Source organism: Callospermophilus lateralis, chromosome 13, assembly GCF_048772815.1.
Source record: "Callospermophilus lateralis isolate mCalLat2 chromosome 13, mCalLat2.hap1, whole genome shotgun sequence".
Taxonomy (NCBI): Eukaryota; Metazoa; Chordata; class Mammalia; order Rodentia; family Sciuridae; genus Callospermophilus; species Callospermophilus lateralis.
The window spans coordinates 37,125,002-37,145,559 of record NC_135317.1 but is presented as its reverse complement, the minus strand read 5'-3'; the positions used below and the strand labels follow the sequence as shown (position 1 = coordinate 37,145,559).

The 20,558-nt window shown below is 35.7% G+C and overlaps 1 protein-coding gene and 1 long non-coding RNA gene across 6 annotated transcripts in view; one reads left to right on the top strand and one right to left on the bottom strand.

Annotated features, from left to right (window-relative positions):
- The window catches only part of LOC143379684 (uncharacterized), a 33,144-nt gene that overhangs the window by 9,720 nt on the left and 2,866 nt on the right, over positions 1–20,558 (bottom strand). The window contains exons 3-5 of the long non-coding RNA XR_013088494.1: positions 19,441–19,638; positions 11,899–12,065; positions 10,635–10,864 (exon numbers count right to left, since the gene is read on the bottom strand). This is a non-coding gene — a long non-coding RNA (uncharacterized LOC143379684). The remainder of the gene's footprint in view (positions 1–10,634; positions 10,865–11,898; positions 12,066–19,440; positions 19,639–20,558) is intronic.
- Positions 1–20,558, top strand: part of Cacnb2 (calcium voltage-gated channel auxiliary subunit beta 2) — a 345,689-nt gene that overhangs the window by 323,584 nt on the left and 1,547 nt on the right. For 2 of the 5 annotated variants that reach the window (XM_076832434.1, XM_076832435.1), the window contains 6 exons: positions 1,059–1,078; positions 4,804–4,884; positions 5,918–5,976; positions 14,709–14,818; positions 17,984–18,135; positions 19,497–19,592. In XM_076832434.1, the coding sequence (XP_076688549.1) occupies positions 1,059–1,078; positions 4,804–4,884; positions 5,918–5,976; positions 14,709–14,818; positions 17,984–18,135; positions 19,497–19,592 (518 nt within the window). Of the gene's footprint in view, positions 1–780; positions 915–1,058; positions 1,079–1,536; positions 1,599–4,803; positions 4,885–5,917; positions 5,977–14,708; positions 14,819–17,983; positions 18,136–19,496; positions 19,593–20,558 lie in introns of all 5 variants that reach the window. The other 3 variants (XM_076832431.1, XM_076832433.1, XM_076832432.1) reach the window with 2 other exon arrangements.

Below are 20,558 nucleotides of genomic sequence, written 5' to 3'. Positions count from 1 at the left end.
ATAGAGCAGTGGCCTATTATCTTAGGTCTTTGTGCCCTCCATTTTGCCTATTGGGTTATATCTAGTGGCTTCATAAGTCACCACAAGCCTTATTGTTTTTCTAGACTGATTTCATTGGGATATCATCAGATCCAGTGTTTTCCAATTAGTCTTTGATCAGGCCTTTCTGAGGGTGCACTTACCATTCATTTTAATCCTGTCCATCCTGAAACCCTCTCTGAATTATTTGCCATGTGTATGATTCCTTTGTGCTGTTTGGATTGAGGATTTTCTGTTCTCTCTTTCCCTCAAATGCCTGTTGCAATTGTAGTAAACCTTTTCACATGGCCCCTATTTTCCACAAAATTAGAAATACGAGGCATATCCTGTTAAGTTTTCAATATAGTTGCCTGTTATTTAAAAGCTGGGTTAAGACACTGTACAAAGTGAAACAGAATGTTCTGTACTATAGTTTTATATAGTCAATGTGGAGACTATCAACATTATATTTGAAACTACAAATTAAAAACATTTCTCAAAATATTCAAGAGATCTATCATGGAATAGATTTGCTGAAGCAAACAGATATGATAAAGGTATCTTTCAGTTTTATCAGATTTGATTACATTGCATTCTTAATGTGCTGTGCCTTTAAATTTTACTTTCCTTGTGTACTGTGTTGAACACTTACGATAGCTCTTTTACAGTGGTTAGTTTATTTGCTTTTATTTTATTTTCTTTATAACCTGTTTTTCCTCTCCTGTCCACCTGATGATTTTTGAATTGTTTGTCTGTATATAGCTATAGACATAGATGCTACTGGCTTAGATGCAGAAGAAAATGATATTCCAGCAAACCACCGCTCCCCTAAGCCCAGTGCAAACAGTGTAACGTCACCCCACTCCAAAGAGAAAAGAATGCCCTTCTTTAAGAAGGTAACATGAACTTCCCAGCTCCCGTTGTCCACCTGCTCAACTGCACTGCGTCACATTTCTAGTCCTGTTGAGTGTCTGTGTCCTTTGACAAGCCAATAACATGCATGCTCTGTTATTCTTTGTTTCTTTTCCACGCTGCTGTAGCTAAGCAGAAGCAGAAATCGGTAAGTTTACATTGACATAAGCTGTGTTTATCCTGCCACTGGCATCATTAGCATTAATTCCCACAGTTTTATTAAATACAATCATTTCTGTCCTAAGAAAAGAACCTATCAACAGCTAATTGAGTCCATGCATTTCAAACCGGCTAAATTCAGTGACCTGTTAAAATACCATTACAGTACTTATCCTTTTTGATGGAATAATATCTACCACCAAGGGAATTTGTTTCAGCATTCAAAGGATGTCCAACACTGACAACTCCATCTAATGCACCTCAATTGTGCATGCTTATTCTGTCTGTCTTTGTTTCTTTCTTTTTTCCAGAAATTTAACTGATAATCAAGCATATTAAAGCAGTTATTAGATACTGATTTATGATATCCAGATACATAGCTTGTACTAAAAAAAAAAGATGATTCAATTTTTAATTTAGTCAGTATTTAAACTTCTAATCCACTAGGTGCAAAATCTGCAGATGAACAAGACCAGTGGAAAACTGCAGGCTTGTTTTGGCGGTTTACTGTGAGTTTTTCCTATTGTCATATATAAATACTCTCCCAATGTTCTTGCCTTCTCCATCAGTCAGATTTCAGCATCTCGCCTGTTGGACAATGGGGCTGGTGGCCATGCATAGAGCCTTTGCCATTGGCCAACCAAGATGCTACGCACTGATGCTGCTTGTCCCCTGACTGGAAATTCCAGGGAATTCCTGAGCTCTCTTTACACCAGATAGTCTGATTCCTTTCAGCATGTTTTGTAGCTTCAAGTATTATTTTTTAAAGGAACACATACCCCCAAATTTCCATTTTTTTCCCCTTCATTTATAAGCCACTTTCCAGAAGCTACTCTGCTGTCTTTTAGAATTATATTTCCTAACGACACCAACCTGACACAAACATGGGAATACTCTCTGCCCCATAGTTTCTCAATACTAAAATCTTTTCCTCTGCAAACAAGTATTTTACTCTGTAGAGGAACCCTAAGTTTATTAACTTATTGTGTCATATACTGAACCCTACACTTAGTTTTTTTTTTTAAACAAATTAAGGATACCTTAAGTAGGGAAGACCTCAGAACTTAAGGCAAAACTTAAAACACCTGGATTTTTGTGTTAATACAGAAAGCCCCAACTTGATATTCATCCACAGCAGTGAGCCTATCTCTCCGGTCTTATCTTATGATCACAGCTAAAGCTTGCAGCCAAGTGACCAGCAGTGTCCATAGGTTAGGAACTTAGAAAACCATCATTGTAAACCACTCTGGACATCACAGGACAAGAACAGCCACTTAAACCATGATGTTGGTCAAGATAGTGTTTGAAGTTTGCTTACCCTTAAATTTCACAACTTTAAAAAGAGCTTATCACAAATTTTCCACTAAATGATTCAAACAAAATAGGGTAAGGAGGAAATAGAAGATAAAATAAACGTATTTTTGGCCAGGCGTGGTGACACATGCCTGTAATCCCAGCAGCTCGGGAGGCAGAGGCAGGAGAATCCCCAGTTTAAAGCCAACCTCAGCAATTTAGCAAGGCACTAAGCAACTCAGTGAGACCCTGCCTCTAATAAAATACAAAATAGGACTAGGGATGTGGCTCAGTGGTTGAGTGCCCCTGAGTTCAATCCCTGGTACCCCCCCACAAAAGGCGTACTTTTTATCAATAGGGAACAAAGTACCAATATTCCATCAAATAAGGTAATTTCTGTAGCTACCTTATTAAGAAGCCAATTGATTACTAGCATGGGAACCCTTTGCTAGTTGGCAGTCACAGATTGGAGGAACAAAAGAGCTATTAAACACTGTGCCACTTTAGACTTAAAGACTTGGAAATAAAATCTTTGGTAGCTGTTATAAAAAATGCATGCAATTTATATTCCTAATTATGATGGTGGGAAAGGTGTTCTTATACTGCATAGTTATAAGGACTTGGCTTCTAAACATTTTCAGTAATATCCCAGGTGGTATAACGTAATCATTTAGTAAATATGCTTATGATGCCTTCGGCACTGGTATTCATTCTTCTTATGTTATCAAATCTGTGGTAACTTTCAATGTAGAGCTCAGGAAAGAAAAAAAAAAAAGCCTGAGATTCAACAGTAAGACTGTTTTCTGTGTTTTAGGTTGCTTTTAGAGTGGTGCTTGTGTGGCATTTGTGCTGTCACTGTATTATGTTTGTCTCTTTTTTTTTCTGTTCAAAAATGTATCCTACCTTAATTGTGTCTATTAAAATGAATTTTAAGAGCTAGGTAAAATTTTAATCAGTAAAATGTGACAGCACAGTCACAGTAATATTTTTCTTCCCCCTGATCATGCTGTTTACAAATATTGGTGAAATCTCAGACAGAAACTATTGAATTTGAAATGCTTTTTAAATCATTCCCACAAGCAACTTAAATTCAAACAAAGTGAGAAAGTTTGTAATAAGCAATTTTAAGCAACAGTAAAATGTTTTTCAGTGACAGGCTGATACAAAAATTACATTTGCATATTAGTTTATCAAATTCTTAACATACTTAAAAAGCATTGTTCTTTTGGTACATGTAATTCTTTAAGTATATATATTTTCATGTATATATATATACTTAATGGAGAAAGGTACTCCTTATCGGAGAAAGAGTTATATAGAGAAAAAATTAATAATTAACTTTCCCAGTGTCTAAGGCTGTATCTATTGCTCTCCTGCATTTCTTTTTTTTATTAAAAAGATTATTTCTGGGTCAATTTAATATTTTCTGTTATTAAAATAATACAATATACAAATACTATCAAACAAATCAGTCTTAATGTAGGCAAATTAGGTAATATATAATTATTTTGAAAAAAACTGTAGTTGAAGCAAGCTGAAAAATGTTGATAGTTTTAGAAATTACAACAAAATTTAGCTCTTCCCCTGCACTTCCAAAAAAAGAAACAAATTACTGCAGAATAACATGAATTAGTTATGTAACAAAAACACTACCTAAACTACATTTGAGAAGCATATTAGAAATGCAAGTTGATAATGAATCTTTGGAGGCTACTGAAGCATGGTCGAATGTGATTACACATTAATCATCTTCCTTCTGAGACACAAATCTTACATTTATGTTTTTAAATGCCAACATATAAAAACTAAAAATCCAAAAGCATTATTAACCTGGGAACAGTGCTCATAAATACTGTTTACTGGAATGTACATTCATGCCATCTTAAATGCTCAAAATAAAACATAATTTTTAAGTATTTGGTAGTGAGATTCACAATGTTTTGAAATTAGGCTTTATGCAGGTAAGACAAACATCTAAGATGCAAAGAAAATAGAATTTTTCTTTTTTCTGTAATTAACCATGATCATCTCAACTCTTCAAAAAACTCAAATGCATTTAAAAAGCAATATTAACTTCCAGTCAAGCCTATGGCACCTATTCTGCATGAGGCATGTTTCTGTTTGTTCTACAACTAGATTTTGTTCAAAAGTGGCACTTTATGCTTTTGGAACTATTATGATAATAGCATTTCTTGGGATGAGCAAGAAAATCTCTGCACTATTCAGTAACGTGAAATTCAGGAAAATAAACCCACCAATCTTTGATTGGGTTTATTTAGAAAAGAGGCAAGTAGAAAAAAATTTAAATGTCTGGAAAACCAGTGCCTCATATTAGAGTTCAGCAAAGTTATTTTATTAGATGCAAAATTCCATGTTTCCCCCTGCCTGTGAAACATCTAAATGCATGTCCTCTCTCTGCAGACAGAGCACACTCCTCCTTATGATGTTGTACCTTCCATGCGGCCAGTGGTCCTAGTAGGCCCCTCTCTGAAGGGTTATGAGGTGAGTAGCAGCCTTCGCCTCTGTAGCACACTTGATCTTCGAATGTTAAGCTGCTTTGTGACTCTACCTCCCACTTTAAACTCTGGAATTTGAACTTAAATAGCCCAGAGCAGCAAAGCATGTTGTTTTTTCAAGTTGTGGTATATGTTGTTTGGTATGTTCTCCTGGCTGTTGCTTCAGATATTTCTGCTAGCTACAGTTTTATCAGTCCAGGAAATCGTATAAAATGGAGAGTAACTGAAACCATTTGCAGTCTAATTTATTGTCACTAAAGCATCAGGATAAATTTGGGGAACTCTTTTGAATTGTCTTTGCATTGGAACTTAGAAACAGAAAAATGTGGTAACCTCACATGCTTCTTTTTCCAAATACAAAGTTGAGGTAATTTTAAGAGTTCTTTTCATTTTTTCCTTTTTCGTATTTTATGTTTTATTAAATTATTTATTTATTCTAATTTGTTACATATGATGGCAGAAAGCAATTCATTTTATATTACACATATAGAGCACAATTTTTCAAGTCACTGACTGTACACAAAGTATTTTCATACCATTTGTGTCTTCATTCATGTACTTAGGGGAATGATGTCTAACCCATCCCACCATTATTCCTACCCCCATGTCCCCTCCTTTTATCTCCCTCCCCTTTGCACTATCTAAAGTTCCTCCATTCTTCCCATGCTGCCCTGCCATCACCATTATGAGTCAGCATCCTCATATCAAAGAAAACATTCAGCCTTTGGTTTTTGGAGATTGGCTTGCTTCACTTAGCATTATGTTCTCCAACTTCATCCATTTACCTGCAAATACTATGATTTTATTCTCTTTTAATGCTGAGTAATGTTCCATTGTGTGTGTGCACACACACATACACACACACCAAAGTTTCCCTATCCATTCATCTACTGAAGGGCATCTAGGTTGGTTCCATAATTTAGCTATTGTGATTGTGCTGCTATAAACATTGATATAGCTGTACAAAATTGTTTTATCAAAGTAGTAATATTTTATCATATTTTATTGATTTATCACAGGTCACAGATATGATGCAAAAAGCATTGTTTGATTTTTTAAAACACAGATTTGAAGGGAGGTGAGTATTTCAGAATATTGGCCTTTGTGGATTTTTGATTTCATGATAACCAAACAGTAGTGGGACAGGCATTATGATCTCAAGGGTAAACTGCCCACTAATGCCTATATGATGACAGGAAATAAGTTTTGTTCAAAGCTGAATCAGAATCAATAAATATTTGTCATGTTTCCTTTATACATCTGCAATCCTGGAAAATCTAGTTCCTGTACTTACATCTATAAGCTGAACTTGGCCATGGCCTTCAGTTTACGATCAACCAGCTCTCATATCACTGCCCAGACATCATAAATAAATATCCCCTTTCAATTCACTTTCCTACTCTTCCCGAAGACTTTTTCAGCATCTCTTCTTAAACTTTCTCATGTCAATCTCCTTTTATGAACTTGCATCCTGTATCACTGAGAAAATGGGGTCAAATGGAGGAGAACATCCAGTAGGTCCCATCACACCTATCCCAGCTTGCAAGTCTACCAGAATGTTCTGCTTAGTGTTAAAATATATTCTAGCAATGGCCAACCCGCCTCACAACCACTTGAGCATTAGATTCTATTCAAATCACCTAGATCAAAAACTATCCTTCCCCGTCTCTGCATTAGTATTTGCTGTTCCAATTGAAACTCCATCCACATAAAAAAATGCATTTTCTTCTCATATTTGACTTCACATTCCCCTCCAACTGTCTTAATTTTCTTCATATCTTTATAGCAAGACTCATTAAAAGACTTGTGTATACTGTACTTGCTCTCCTTTTTTCTTTCACTTCTATTCCAGTTATGCGGTCACCCACACTATTCAACCAGAACTAGTCAAGATCACCAGTGATCTGCACACTGCTAAATCTAGGGGTGAATTCTTACCCCTTATGTTACTTGATCACAATCAAGAGATGACACGGTGGACCATTTCATCCTCTTTTAAATAGTTTGCTTGGTTTCTGGAACCAGTTTTCTGGTTTTTCTTCTATTGCCCTAGCTGCTCCTTTGTTGATTCTTCCTCGTCGGCTAGACATCTTGGAGAGCCCAGGGCTAAACCCTTTGGACTTTTCTCTCTCCCAAATATATTCACTCCTTTTAAATATCATTTCATTCTTTGCTGATATTTCTCTGAATTCCAGGCACAAATACCAAATTGCCTATTCAGCATCACCACTAAGATGTCTACTGAAATTCTCACACTTAACCTCCAAACTCCCCAAACCTCCCAGTCTTCCTAACCTGATTTAATAATTTCCTCATCTTTTAGTCCCCAAACCCTTCAGCCCTATATCACTGAATTATCCTCAACTGTTCTTTTTTATATCCTCCATCCAAAGGCTGTTCTTTATCTTCAAAACACATCCATCTCTAACTACTTCTCACATTACTTGTACTCTCTATTAGCTTTTTGGTCTGAACACCATCATATTTTCCCTAGATTTGTCTCAGTGCTTTTTTTTTTTTTTAATTGCTCCCTTAAAGTCTGCCCTCAGTTCAGCAGCCAGAATGTCCCTGTTAACTGTGGGCTGGAGCTCATCATTCTTCCATTCATGACTTTTCACTCAGATTTAAAACCAAAGTCCTTTTTGTGGCCTGTATGACCTCTGGGATCTAACCCTGCACACACCCTTTATTTTCATCTTTCACTTCACTCCTGCTTGCTCATTCTGCTTCAGCCACTCACTTCCTCACTGCTACATGACTGTCCCCAGACAGCTCAGATCCATGTCCACATTGGTGTATCTGCGCTTTGTAGTTCCCTCTGGTAGGAACACTTTTTCCTCAAATATTCTCCTGGTGACATGTGCATATGTGCACACACACACACTCTTTACCTTCTCTGTTTATGTATTTTACCTATATATTGTTATCAGCCTTCTATGACTAGAAAAAACTCCAGGAGGATAAGGATTCTTAAAGTTTTGTGAACTGTGGTGCCTAAAACACTACTTGACATGAACAATGAATGGATTAATGCTGATTCAATGTCTGCTGTGTATTCTGTGCTAAAGAAATGCAGAAATGTTGAAGCTACTGTCTTTATGAAGGATTCATATGAATACCATAAGTTGAAATGTCTAGCAATAAAACAGTACGCTGATAAAGGGGCACCTCAGTATGTGTAGTACAAGGTACAGGTAGCATAAAGAGAGAAGCAATTAATATAGATTTAGGGATGTTCCCAGATAGGACGGGGTTTTAAATGGACCTAAGATCTTACCAGCTGAACCAGGAGGAGAAGGGCATGTCTAGAGGGTGTTAAGTATGCAGGTACCAGGGTGTGATGTATTGTATATGAAGTAAGCCACCTAGAGGTGTTCAAGGACCTATGCAGGGAATGACTAGTAACAAAGCAAGAAGCTGTATCTAATATGGCACAACAGTAAGCTTGGACTCAATCCATTACCTTTCCTCCTCTTCCCTTCCATTTAATAAAGCCAATGTGTGTATTTTTTTAAATTGATGCTTTATAATTATACATAATTTGTTCAATCTAATTCCCCAGTACCTTCCTTTTTCCTCCCTCTTTTCCTGATCCACTTGATCTCATCTATTGATTTCTATTTTAATGTCTATATAATATTCTTTATGACCGAATAAAACTCCAGGTGTGGGGTATGTGTTTCATATTTGCTTTGTCCATTAGTCTGTTGATGGATATCTAGGCTTGGTTCTACAACTTGACTGTTATGAAATGAACTGCTATAAACATTGATATGCATATATCAGTATGCTGATTTTAGTGTTTTGGGATATATATACGAAGAAGTGGGATAGCAGGGTCATATGCTAGTTCTATTCCTAGCCTTTGGGGGAATCTCCACACTGCTTTCCAGAGTGGTTGCACTAATTTGCAGCCCCTCCAACAATATATAAGTGTATCTTTACCCCCACATTCTCACCAGCAATTATTGTTATTTGTGTTCTTGATAATTGCCATTCTAACTGGAGTGATATGAAATATCAGTGTAATTTTGATTTGCATTTCCCTCATTGCTAGGGCTGTTGAACATGTTTTCATGTTTGTCAGTTATTTACATTTTTTCTTTTGAGAAGTGTATGTTTATTCTTTTGCCTATTTTTGATTGGGTAATTTGCCTTTTGGTGTTGAGCTCATTATATATTCTGGCTATTAATTCCCCCTTTGAATAGCTGTCAAAAATTTTCTCCATTCTGTAGGTTCTCTTAATGTTTTTTTCTTTTCCTGTGCAGAAGATTTTTCATTTGATGTCATCGCACTTATTTCTGGTTTTTATTCTTGAGCTTATTAAGGAAGTCACTACCCCTGCCAATATGTTAGAATGTTGACCCTATGTTTTCTTCTGGCAGTTATAGTGTTTCTGATCGAATTCCCAGGTCTTTGATCTACTTTGAGTTTTTATTCAGGGTGAAAGGAATGGGATCTAATTTCATTCTTGTTCATAGGGAAATCCAGTTCCTCCAGCACTATTTATCTAAAAGTTGATCTTTTCTCCAAGGTATGTTTTTGACAGCTTTGTTAGGGATCAGATGACTGTCTCCCTGTGGATGTCTCTGCATATTCTAGTCATTGATCCTAATCTGGTTTTATGCCAACATCATGCTACTTGTTACTACAGCTTCGTAGTATAATTTGAGATCAGGTATTGTGATGCCTCTGCAGCCTAAGCAAGTCTTTATTGAGTATGTTCCATGTGCCAAGCATTGTGAGGTGTCAAAGCAGACAAGGACTTTAATTTCATTAAGTTGACTTAGACAGCCTTGAATCAATGGGTAGCATAGTAAAGTTTAAGCCAGCTCCTGTAATATCAAAGACATGATAGGGGTCCAAAATTTAAGAACAGATTATAGGGGACTTGGGAACATGCTGGGACTAGTACATATTTCTCCATTCTAAATAAGATAAATTTGCTGCCTCTTTGCCACACTCCTTTCGCTGATCCTAACAATATAAGTATAAGAGACAGTATCAGTCAGTTTTTAGTGTTCTATTAAATTTCTTAATATTTTCTAGACCATACTTATTCCTCCTGTCATTCTAATTTACATTGACTTTTTTTTTTTAAGGGAGGGTGTGCTAGGGATTGAAGCTAGGGACTCACAATGCTAGGAAAGTGCTTTAGCTACATCCTCAGCCATTATATTGGTTTTTGACAGGGAAGGAAATTTTTACAGCAGGACAGATATTAGTAAGCAATCAAGCAAAAAACTAAAAGGAATTGAAACTAGTTTTCCTCTTTCTAAGTACAAAAAAAATATATTCTTGTCTACCTACATCAATGCTAATTAGATGTTTATTGCTCCATTTAGTAAGTGCCAGGAAATGGCTTTTGGTTTGACCTGGGACTATCAGGCACTGGCCAAGTATAAAAGGCATACATCTAATCTGCCTAATTGTTTCTTTATTCTCAGTTCTGTCATTTTTCACAATTTGGAATTGTCTACATGAACATGCACACCTAAAATATTCTGCTAAAGTAGAAACTGTACTGTCATAAATGTTAACTCACTGCCCTTTCCTAAAATGGAATGGAATTTACTGACTTACCACTTCTATGTAACAATACTATGGTTTGGATTGGAGGGTGGATTCCAGTCAGGATGCGTATCTCAGACCCGTGTTCTATGGTATCAGTCATTCAAATTGATTTCATTTAGGAAACAAAATATCTGAATATTGGATCATCTACTGCTTCTTACCAGAAGTAACTTCCATATGGCTTTACTTGGGCCATCTTGAGTCATAGAGCTGGAGTTCACCACCAATTAAAGATCCACAAGGAAGTAACAAAGTCCATAGATAGAATTTCAAAAGATATAATGTTTTCTCCCATAATGAGACATGCAGAGTAACTCTCTTTGCTTTTGGCAATACAACAGCAGAAAGTAGAAAATCAGAAGGTGCCAGCTATATGTGTATCCATTATATTCTAAAAGGGAAAAAATGGATTATTCCTTTAGGTTCTAGGTATTTGGGAATTCTTTTTCTGTTCTGAAATCCAGTTAATTTAATTTGTGGGACACTCTGGAGAGCTGTTGGAATCACTCTTCCGGTTATTAGTGTTTTATTCATGTGTCAGATCAAATAAGACATGATAAATCATCCTCTTTTTGTTGTGTACAACAGAATAGCCCCTAACCAACTGTGTCATGTCAACAAAACAATCTCCAGATTCACCTTGTAGGACAATGAAAGGTAAATTAACAAACTGTTTTCTCCACCAGTGAGTTTTAAAATGTCAGCCATCAGTACTGAAGTGTTAGGAATGTGTACTGAATTGCTATAGAGATACTGTATACCAGGGCCAGAATCTTGTGTGAGTAACCTTATTGGAAATCAATAATCCTGGGAAACATTGTATCACTTTTTTTTTTTCTGGTGTAAGAAAACATCTTCAAAACTGGTTTGGGTACGTATCAGAATCACCTGAAGCATATTAAAAGAATTCAAGGGGCCATATTGCCACCTTTGACTATTTAATATCAAATCTCGGGCAGGTTGTGGGCATTCCTAACTGTAGAAGTATAATAGTGATTCTGACATACCATGAGAGTTGAGACTCACTGCTCTAAAATGAACTGTTCCTATGAATTTTGCTATTTAGATCTTCAAGGTCTGCTGCTTGGTTTTCTCATGCCCAAACCATGACTTGTTAAAAGCCCAGATAATGGCCTGTCTCATGTAGCATATGCAGATAACCACATAAGCAGGTCAACAGAAACCAGGCTGAGCAGTGTCATGTCTATTTCCCCAGAATGTCATCATCACAGGGCAGCTGTTTCCCCATGAGTTTGCAGAGCTCTTTCAAGGCTCATAACTAGAGCTCAGGTCTCAAACAGCTATAATAATCAAGTGCCTAATACTTCAGGTACTCACTCTTGTTTCTGCTAGGAACCTCCATCCCATAATAATATACCAGGTCATTCCCTCCCTCCCTCAGGTCTCCAACAAACGTCCCCTTACCTGAAAGATCATCTCTGAACATTTAATTAAACCCTTCACAGCATTCCCATCTTCATCCTTATTATTCTGCATTGCCAGTGACACTTATCATAACCCGACATCAGATATCTATTTGCTTCTCTCCATTCTCTGCCTCTTCTGTAAGAATGTAAGTTCCATAAAAGCACCTAGAATAATGATCGACACATAATTGGTACTCCACAAATATGGATGGAAGTAATGACTATCTTTGCACCATGCAGGTATTCAGAATAAAGGAGTTCTATTACATGCATTACAGCTGAAAATTCCCTTTACATTCCACACCAACCCCCAAGTAAACAGGAATTTTATAATCGTTGAGCAATGGTTCTTTCTACCTCTAGCCTGATTTCACTTGTGAATGCATTCTGAAATAATAAATTATTTTTTAAATTCATGGGTTTATTATTGGGTTTTGTTGTTGTTTTTCTTGTTCTTGTGGTGCTAGGACTTACACCCAGGACCTCACACACACTAGGTAAGTACTCTACTGCTGCGTTACAATTCTAGGCTTAGTTGTTGCTTTTTAAATGCTCAAATTTTCATCAAAGCCCCAAAATTTTAAAAATCAAGTAGACTTACAGCAATGAAGTTGAATCTCAAATCTGTTAGGTAAAATAAAAGAAGTTAAATGTTTAACTTGAAAAGTTAAATATGTTTCTATTTATATGATATTCTGGAAAAGTCAAAACCATATGGGGACAGTTAATAGTTTTATGGCTGCCAGAGTGGGACAGGAGGAAGGATTCTCTACAGCGAGGCAGCACAAGGGAACTGTGGAGTCATTAGATAATTCTGTGTGTCACGAATACACTGATGGATGAAGAATTCTATAAACTGGTACAAAGTCATAAAACCGTATACCTGAAATGTAAAACAAAAATCTTTTTTTAATGTCTATTTTTTTAGTTGTAGTTTGACACAATACCTTTATTTTATTTATTTACTTTTATGTGGTGCTGAGGATATAACTTAGCACTTCGCACGTTAGGTGAGCACTCTACCACTCATCCAGAACCCCAGCCCTAAAACTGTCTATAATCAACCTTTCCATTTAACTGTTGACTTAAATGGCCAGGGCTTTCTGACTAGAATAGCTTTCCTTCAGAATTTTGAAAGCCTTTGATCCATTAACTTCTGGTTTCCATTGTTGTTCTTAAGAAATACAAAGCACTTCAATTCCTGTCCTGTTTTTCTTCTGGAAACTTTTAGTTTTCTCTTTGTCCCATAAATATTATGAAATTTATACATGTTAGTGTAGATCTTTTAATCACTACACTAGATGCTTTCAATTTGAAAAATAAGATTGCTAATTCTGGAATTATTTCCTTTTACCTATTCTCTCTTAACTCCTAATCTTTGGAATTTGAACTTCCTGGGCAATTCTAATTTTCTTAGCTTTCTTCTGTTTCATCTCTTTGGCTTTTTTGTTAAAGATGCCCTTAACTCTGTTTTAAATTTTGCTTCCTACTGTCACTTTTAATTTCTAAAACATCTTCCTTATTTTGTTTTTAAACAACTTTATTCCAGTTTTGTAGATAATAATTCCTTATTAATGGATGACCTTTCTGTTTGTTGTGGCCCCTAATGTAAAATGTTTTCCTAAGATGCCTAGTAAACACTGCTGTCTCAAATTAATTAATTAGAAGTTCTGTGCTGGTAGTGGAGTTTGCCGATTTTGTGCTCACCTATAGGACAGTCTTGATGGATAATTTACATAGAAGACATCCAATATACATCATCTTTATGCCTGTATATATAATATTTTTTGTTAACGGGCCTTTATTTTATTTGTTTATTTATATGCAGTGCTGAGACTAAAACACAGTGCCTCGCACATGCTAGGCAAGTGCTCTACCACTGAGCCACAACCCCAGCTCACATCTTTATGCCTTTATTATTTGGCAGTTTGCCCAATCTTCCTTTCTTACACCTTGAGGATATAAACATAAGCCTGGCTACCAAAATTCACTGATCAGTGGCACTCTTTCTGCCTGCGGATAATTTGTGGTCTCATACAAGATAGGAAAAGAACTCTCACCTGGCCACTTTTTGTGGCGAGCTCTAATTCTGAAGCAGATTTTTAAATCAGGCCTGTCAGTAGCTAGTGGTGCAAAACTGATTTTTAAATCAGTCCTACCTTCACCATCCTCTTCAAAGATATTGTCAGCATTCAATTTTGTTTCATAGCTTTTTCTCCTTCCAACTTGAACACTCATTGAATACTTTTGGAATATATCATTTACTATTTCCACTTCCAGATCTTTTTGCTCATTTCTACCCTATCTAAAATGAACCTACCTCAGTTCACTCACTGTAACAATACCTTATATGTTCTCTTCACAATAATCACATAATCTTTTATTGCTTTATTATTCATCTCTGCCACTAGAAGGAAGATCAGATTTGCCTTGATCTTATTTATTTTTCATGATTACATGTTGTGCAGGGCCTAAGAACATAGGCTCAGAAGTCTGGGTTTAAATCTGTATATTTAGTAAATACACACTAAACTTCTCTCCTAAAAGTTTTTGGCATAATTTAATCAGAAAATTCATGTAAAGTGTTTAGTACATATCTAGCACTTGTAAACAACCAATGTATGTTAAGTAAGGCAAGTACAGGATAAGCAAAAAGGTACAATGAAGTGTCCTAATATATGGTTGGAAAATATAGTTATATGAAAATTATATATATTTCATTCTTGGGAAGAATTTTGGGCAAATATTTCAATTCCCTTTTATAAGATTAACAACCTTAGGCTCTTTTGTTACTTTTGTCTCCAACAGGATATCTATCACAAGGGTCACTGCTGACATCTCCCTTGCCAAACGCTCAGTGTTAAACAATCCCAGTAAGCATGCAATAATAGAAAGATCCAACACAAGATCAAGCCTAGGTAAGTCTGCAATACTGATGAGCTGACGCTATGTGAACACTGCTTTCCTAAGAATGACAATGAAGAGATCTAGCCAGATGATGATTCCGTGTACTCTACAAACAAAGGGGCATATGTTGTCAGTAGCTAGTGGTACAATCTTGATTTTATTGTGTGGAAAGATTTGTTATAGTTTCAAGTTAAAAATTCTGTCAGTACTGATGTTTTGGTTGTGGTTTGTTTTCACTAATAGGGGCTGAGAATTTGAATTATCAATAATGAAATCATATTCAGAATAATGTAATTTGTGTACGTGGTGAGAATGAGGAAGTAAATTCAGGGCTATTCTCCATTGACACCAATATCTTTTATTTGTAAAAATAGTATAGGAGTTTTGGTTAATTTGTTTACAGAGTAGTGTCTGAAAATTGCTTATTAACCTATACTGATTAAATTCAGACCCTTCCCAAATATTTCATCTCTTTGAAACATATGCTTAATCACTGACACAAATTTAACTAGATTGTGAGGTTTATATTTTATAAAGTAAATTTTCCAAGGGTTATGTGAGATACTTAACCTTTAGATAGTTGTTTTTCATTTATATATTAAATACACAAATCCTTTGGGATGCAAGCTTTTAACAGAGAAGTTTTTAGTTTACTCTGATGTAAGATTATGTAAGTAGAAAAACTACTAGAAATCAAAGGTTAGTTATGGTACTTTATAAAACTGTTTTATCCCTTAACAATTCTTCACCGATGAATCCTTATCTGTCAACTACTCATTATTGGGTGCTCACAGGAATTGTTATAAAATGATCATTTTCATAGATTCAACTGATAGCTAACTAATTAGACTTACTATTGAATTAATGAGATGCATTTAGATTATCATTGCTTTCTAAAACTATTGTGTATACATTATTTTTAAATGGTATCTAACTCAATACTATGTTGAAGAGTCAAATAAAAAGATGAATTGGATAAAGCCCTTCCTCCTAGGAGCTTAATGGCAATAAGGTAAACATAAGAGCTCAATGGAGTAGAGGACAAAAGCCATAAGGGAAGGTTTTCTAAGAAGCTGAGACTTGAAGCATGGTACTTTAGTCAAGAAAAAAGGGAATGATGGCGATTTGGGACAGTGAGAACTAACAAGAGGCTTCTGGAAAACATGTTTCACGGGGCTGGGATTGTAGCTCAGTGATAGAGTGCCTGCCTAGCATGTGTGAGACACCGGGTTCAATTCTCAGCATCACATATAAAGAAATAAAAATAAAGGTCCATCAACAACTAAAATATACATACACACATATATATATAAAAACATGTTTCACTTTGACTGAAGCAGCATATCATTCAAAGAAGAGGCAGGTGGAAGGTGACACCAGAAAGAGGCAAGGGTAAAATATTAAGGAGCTTAAGGTATTAGGGAACTAACCATGTGATAGGCATTATTCTGAGTGCCAGAGACACAGAAGAATACAAAATTCTTGGTCTTAGGGATTTTTGTCTCATGGGAGAGACAAGGTAAAAAACTTACAGACCATTCATTAGTCAATGGATGATGTAGTACCAGGCCAGGGAGTAGAGTAAGCTGAGAAGGAGTGTACAATTTTATAGTGTGAAGGCCTCACTGAGGAAGTGACGTTTTAGCAGAATGATGGATGTGGTACTTTAGCATGCCAGGAACACTTTTCTCAAGTAGCTGCAAAGCAAAAGACACTATTCCTATTTCATTTATAGTTCGGCCCCTTCTTCCATCAACAACCATCCCTAGATATTTAGAAGCAAATCTCGAAAATAATTTGCTGAGTTTCTTCATTTGTGCATTATAATTATTACTTGACTAAATCAGGATTCAAATGAAATCTATACATCGTAGTTCACAGATCTCTCAAATCTCGGGTTTGCATACATCTTTTCCTTTTCACTTATTCTGTAAGGTACTGACAGTCCAAATTTTCGTAACTGTTTTATACTGAGATAATTTATGTGAGTATGTTTCTTACAAACTAGTTAATTTGGAAGTTCAATGTGTATTTTTTTTTCTTTTAGCAAGACCTTATTATGGGCATTATGTCACCAAATATTATTTTAAAGCTAGTTTGTTGAGCTCTGGTTCCTTAAAGAAGTTCAGGTAAATAAGAGGTCTCTATTTATAACACTGTGAGGTCAGATGAATAATGACTTGCTTTTCTGGAATAATATGCCAGTTAAAATTATTTCTAGGAATCTTCTGATATGAATGCAGATGCATAAGAGGAATCAAAGGTATTCACAGGACCAAGTTTGCTGGCTTAAAGGAGTCTTATAAATTGATCTTCCAATAATTGCAGTGAAAACTACAAGTTATAATTTACAAGCCTATGCAGTCTAGCAGCTTCTGGCTAATTATTAAAATCAAACTTTAAAAAATTCAGTTGCTTATTTATAATAGCTATATTTTAAGTGTCCTGCAGCTAGGCTACCATACTAGGCAGTATGGATAATATTTTCATCATCACAGGTTTTAGAATCTTTGGAGAGATCATAGAGTAGTAGATGAGCTGAATGCAATTTCTTGGAGTTCAAGTAGATCTTTTTTGTTTGTTTTATGGTGCTGGGATGGAATCCAGGGCCTCATGCATGCAAGGCAAGCACTTTACCAACTGAACTATATCCCTAGCCTCTCAAGTAGATTTTTAGATGTTTGGTGATAGAAGCAGCACTCAAAAACCTAAGCTAATAGATAACTACCCTTATAAAGCATGAATGTTGCAGGACCATTTCTTGTGTTTGGGGACAGTTTGTAATAGGTACCTTTCATGTGGTTCAGCTTGCTAATAAAATCTCAACAGCATGATCATAGGGGACATAAATGTACATAAGCTCATGCAATGACAGGAAAGCTGGCAATGGCTACTAGGGTGAAGTGGTTAGAAATAAAGATATAATAGTTTTATGATTCCACAGAATGAAAAATGAGTCAGCAGAGAGCAAAAACATTTGGCTCTCAGTGTTATGCTGAAGCAAATTTTAGAAATTCTTAAGGTATTATAAAGAAATAGCTCCTTTCAAAAAATAACTGATCAAAATTGTGCTGCCTATAAACACAAACTGGCTGATCTGACCTTCCTTTTGAAGAAATAATGTACCATTTAAAATGACATTTTTAAATAACTGAACTCTGCTTACCCTTTTACAGCGGAAGTTCAGAGTGAAATCGAAAGGATCTTTGAACTTGCAAGAACATTGCAACTGGTAGTTCTTGATGCGGATACTATTAATCATCCAGCTCAACTCAGTAAAACATCTTTGGCCCCTATCATAGTGTATGTAAAGATTTCGTCTCCTAAGGTAAGGAGGATTGCTGCTGTTAGCTCCATAACTAGATTTTACTAAAATATGTTTGCTTTCCAATTAGAACAGGCTATACCTTTATGATGGGTGTGGAGGTTGAAAAAATATATTATCAGGAATTTTTATGATTGATATAAGCAAAACACCACTAGTGTAATGGTTTAAAGCAGTAATTCTTAAGTGTGTTCCATAGATCCCTGGTGGGTTGAGACACTTTCAGTGGATACATGAGGTAAACCTTAAAGATGTTTGCATAAACGATAAAAAGCAACTACGGGTAAACAGCACCAACAGTCATTGTATTACCATCATGCTATTATAGTTAAATTGTGGGTCTAGAGTCTGTGTAATGAAAATTAAGTATTTATGAGGACACTGCTGCTAGATTTTCTATAACCAAATTTTACTAAAATGTGTTTTATGTTGGCTTTCCAATTAGAACAGGCTATGCCAAAGTTAGCTACCTTTTTTCCCCGATGGAATACCGTTTGTACGTAGTTAATATTTTCTTGACCATAATAAGCCAATCACTTCAAGGAGAACAACAGCATTTGTTTCCAATGAGCATATAACATGTATCATGTTTTAATTCAATATAAATGTCAACAGTTTTGGGAAGATCTGATCAACTCAGTGAACCATATGATTTTCCAAATGATGTTACAAACATCCAAATTTTCAGACAGACCAGTGGAATTTAATGAAAGAGTTCAGTGATATGGTTTCAGATAATACATATCAACTAGTCTTTAAAGGCGAGACGACTTGTTGAATTTTAGCTAAGGATGCTAAAAGGGAGCAACTAAAATGTTCCTCCTTTTACACTGTGTAGCAGGTTAAATTTTTCTTGCATATTTCAACCAAAATGATACATTGTAGAAGCATACAGAATAACTGTATTCTATGACAAAATCTATAGCTGTTTTAGGGGCTGTGGCAGAGCGCTTGCCTGGTATGTGTGAGGCACTGGGTTCGATCATTAGCATGACATATAAATGAACAGAGTCACTCTGTCCATCTGCAACTACAAAATAATTTTTTAATTGTAGCTGTTTTAATATTTCCATTTCACATAAAAGCTCTTGGGGTTTTTGATTTTTTTTTTAAACCTGAAGAGGTCATGAAACAAACAGTTTGAAAACTTAGGCTAGAAAGGACACAGTAAGCTCTATGCAAAAATGCAAATGAGATTTATGTTAGCATACTGACTTTGAGCTATAAAAGACAAAAATCTCACAATCTATTTATAAACATCTGTGTTATATATAAAAAGGTCCCTAGATAAAGGAGTCACTAATGTACCTTGTAGTTTACCTGAGTGAAGAGATTCCTCTGTTGAAAACTTGTCTCTTTTACAGGTTTTACAAAGGTTAATAAAATCTCGAGGGAAATCCCAAGCTAAACACCTCAATGTCCAGATGGTAGCAGCAGATAAACTGGCTCAGTGCCCTCCAGTAAGTTTTGTCTGTATATGGGAGAATCCAGTTGAAGACATCAGACCTGGAATTTCATTGGAAAAGCAATAAATGCTTGTCAGGGAAGAGAATCCTAATTGTTTACAGTGGTATTGTCTCCAAAGAAAAACTGTCTGCTTCCTGGATCAAATTTTGAACACATTAATAAGCCAGATAATGATCATGGCTTACAAAATCCTATGTGCATCTTTATGGTATACTCAAATATCAACTACAAGACTGCAGCCTCATAGTTGATTTGTAAGACGGATGTCTTTGGGGTTGGTGTATTATTTGCTTCTGATCACAGAAGGGAGTGATCAGAAGCAAATAAAGGGAGCCAGTTGTCTACTCTTAACTGTCCAAGGAATTTTTAGTACTGTGACCAAAATACCTAAAAATCACAACTTCAAGAAGGTAAAATTTATTTTGGCTCAAGGTTCAGAAGGTTAGTCCATAGTGAGCCAACTATTTCTTTGGGCTGGAGATTCAAATTATTAATCCATTAAGTGGATAATTTGTGTTGGAACTATTAAAGTTCTTTTAGTCCCTTCTACCTGCCCCTTTAAGTGCTGCTATAAAAGTTATCAAGTTGATTTGAAGTATGTTAAAGGTTTTTAAAAATGTTGTTAATTTTAACAGGCATGTATTTTCTAACAAACTACTATGAAGTTTGAATCATGCCAATTTGTGAGTGTTTCAGCAGCTTTTGTCAAATTTCACATCCTGATATTACCTCATTAACTTCTAAATTAAACCTTTCTGCAGTCACTGTGTCAAAAACAGGCTTCTTCCTATACTATTCAGATTTTTATTCTTTCTCATATCTCCTATCATAGTTCACTGTTTTTCATTATTGATAAACCTTACTGTTATACCCTTACCAACTATTATGACACCTGTTCACTTAGTGTTCTACATAAGGATTTGAGGTGCCACATTTCTGTTGGCTGTCTTAGCTTATAA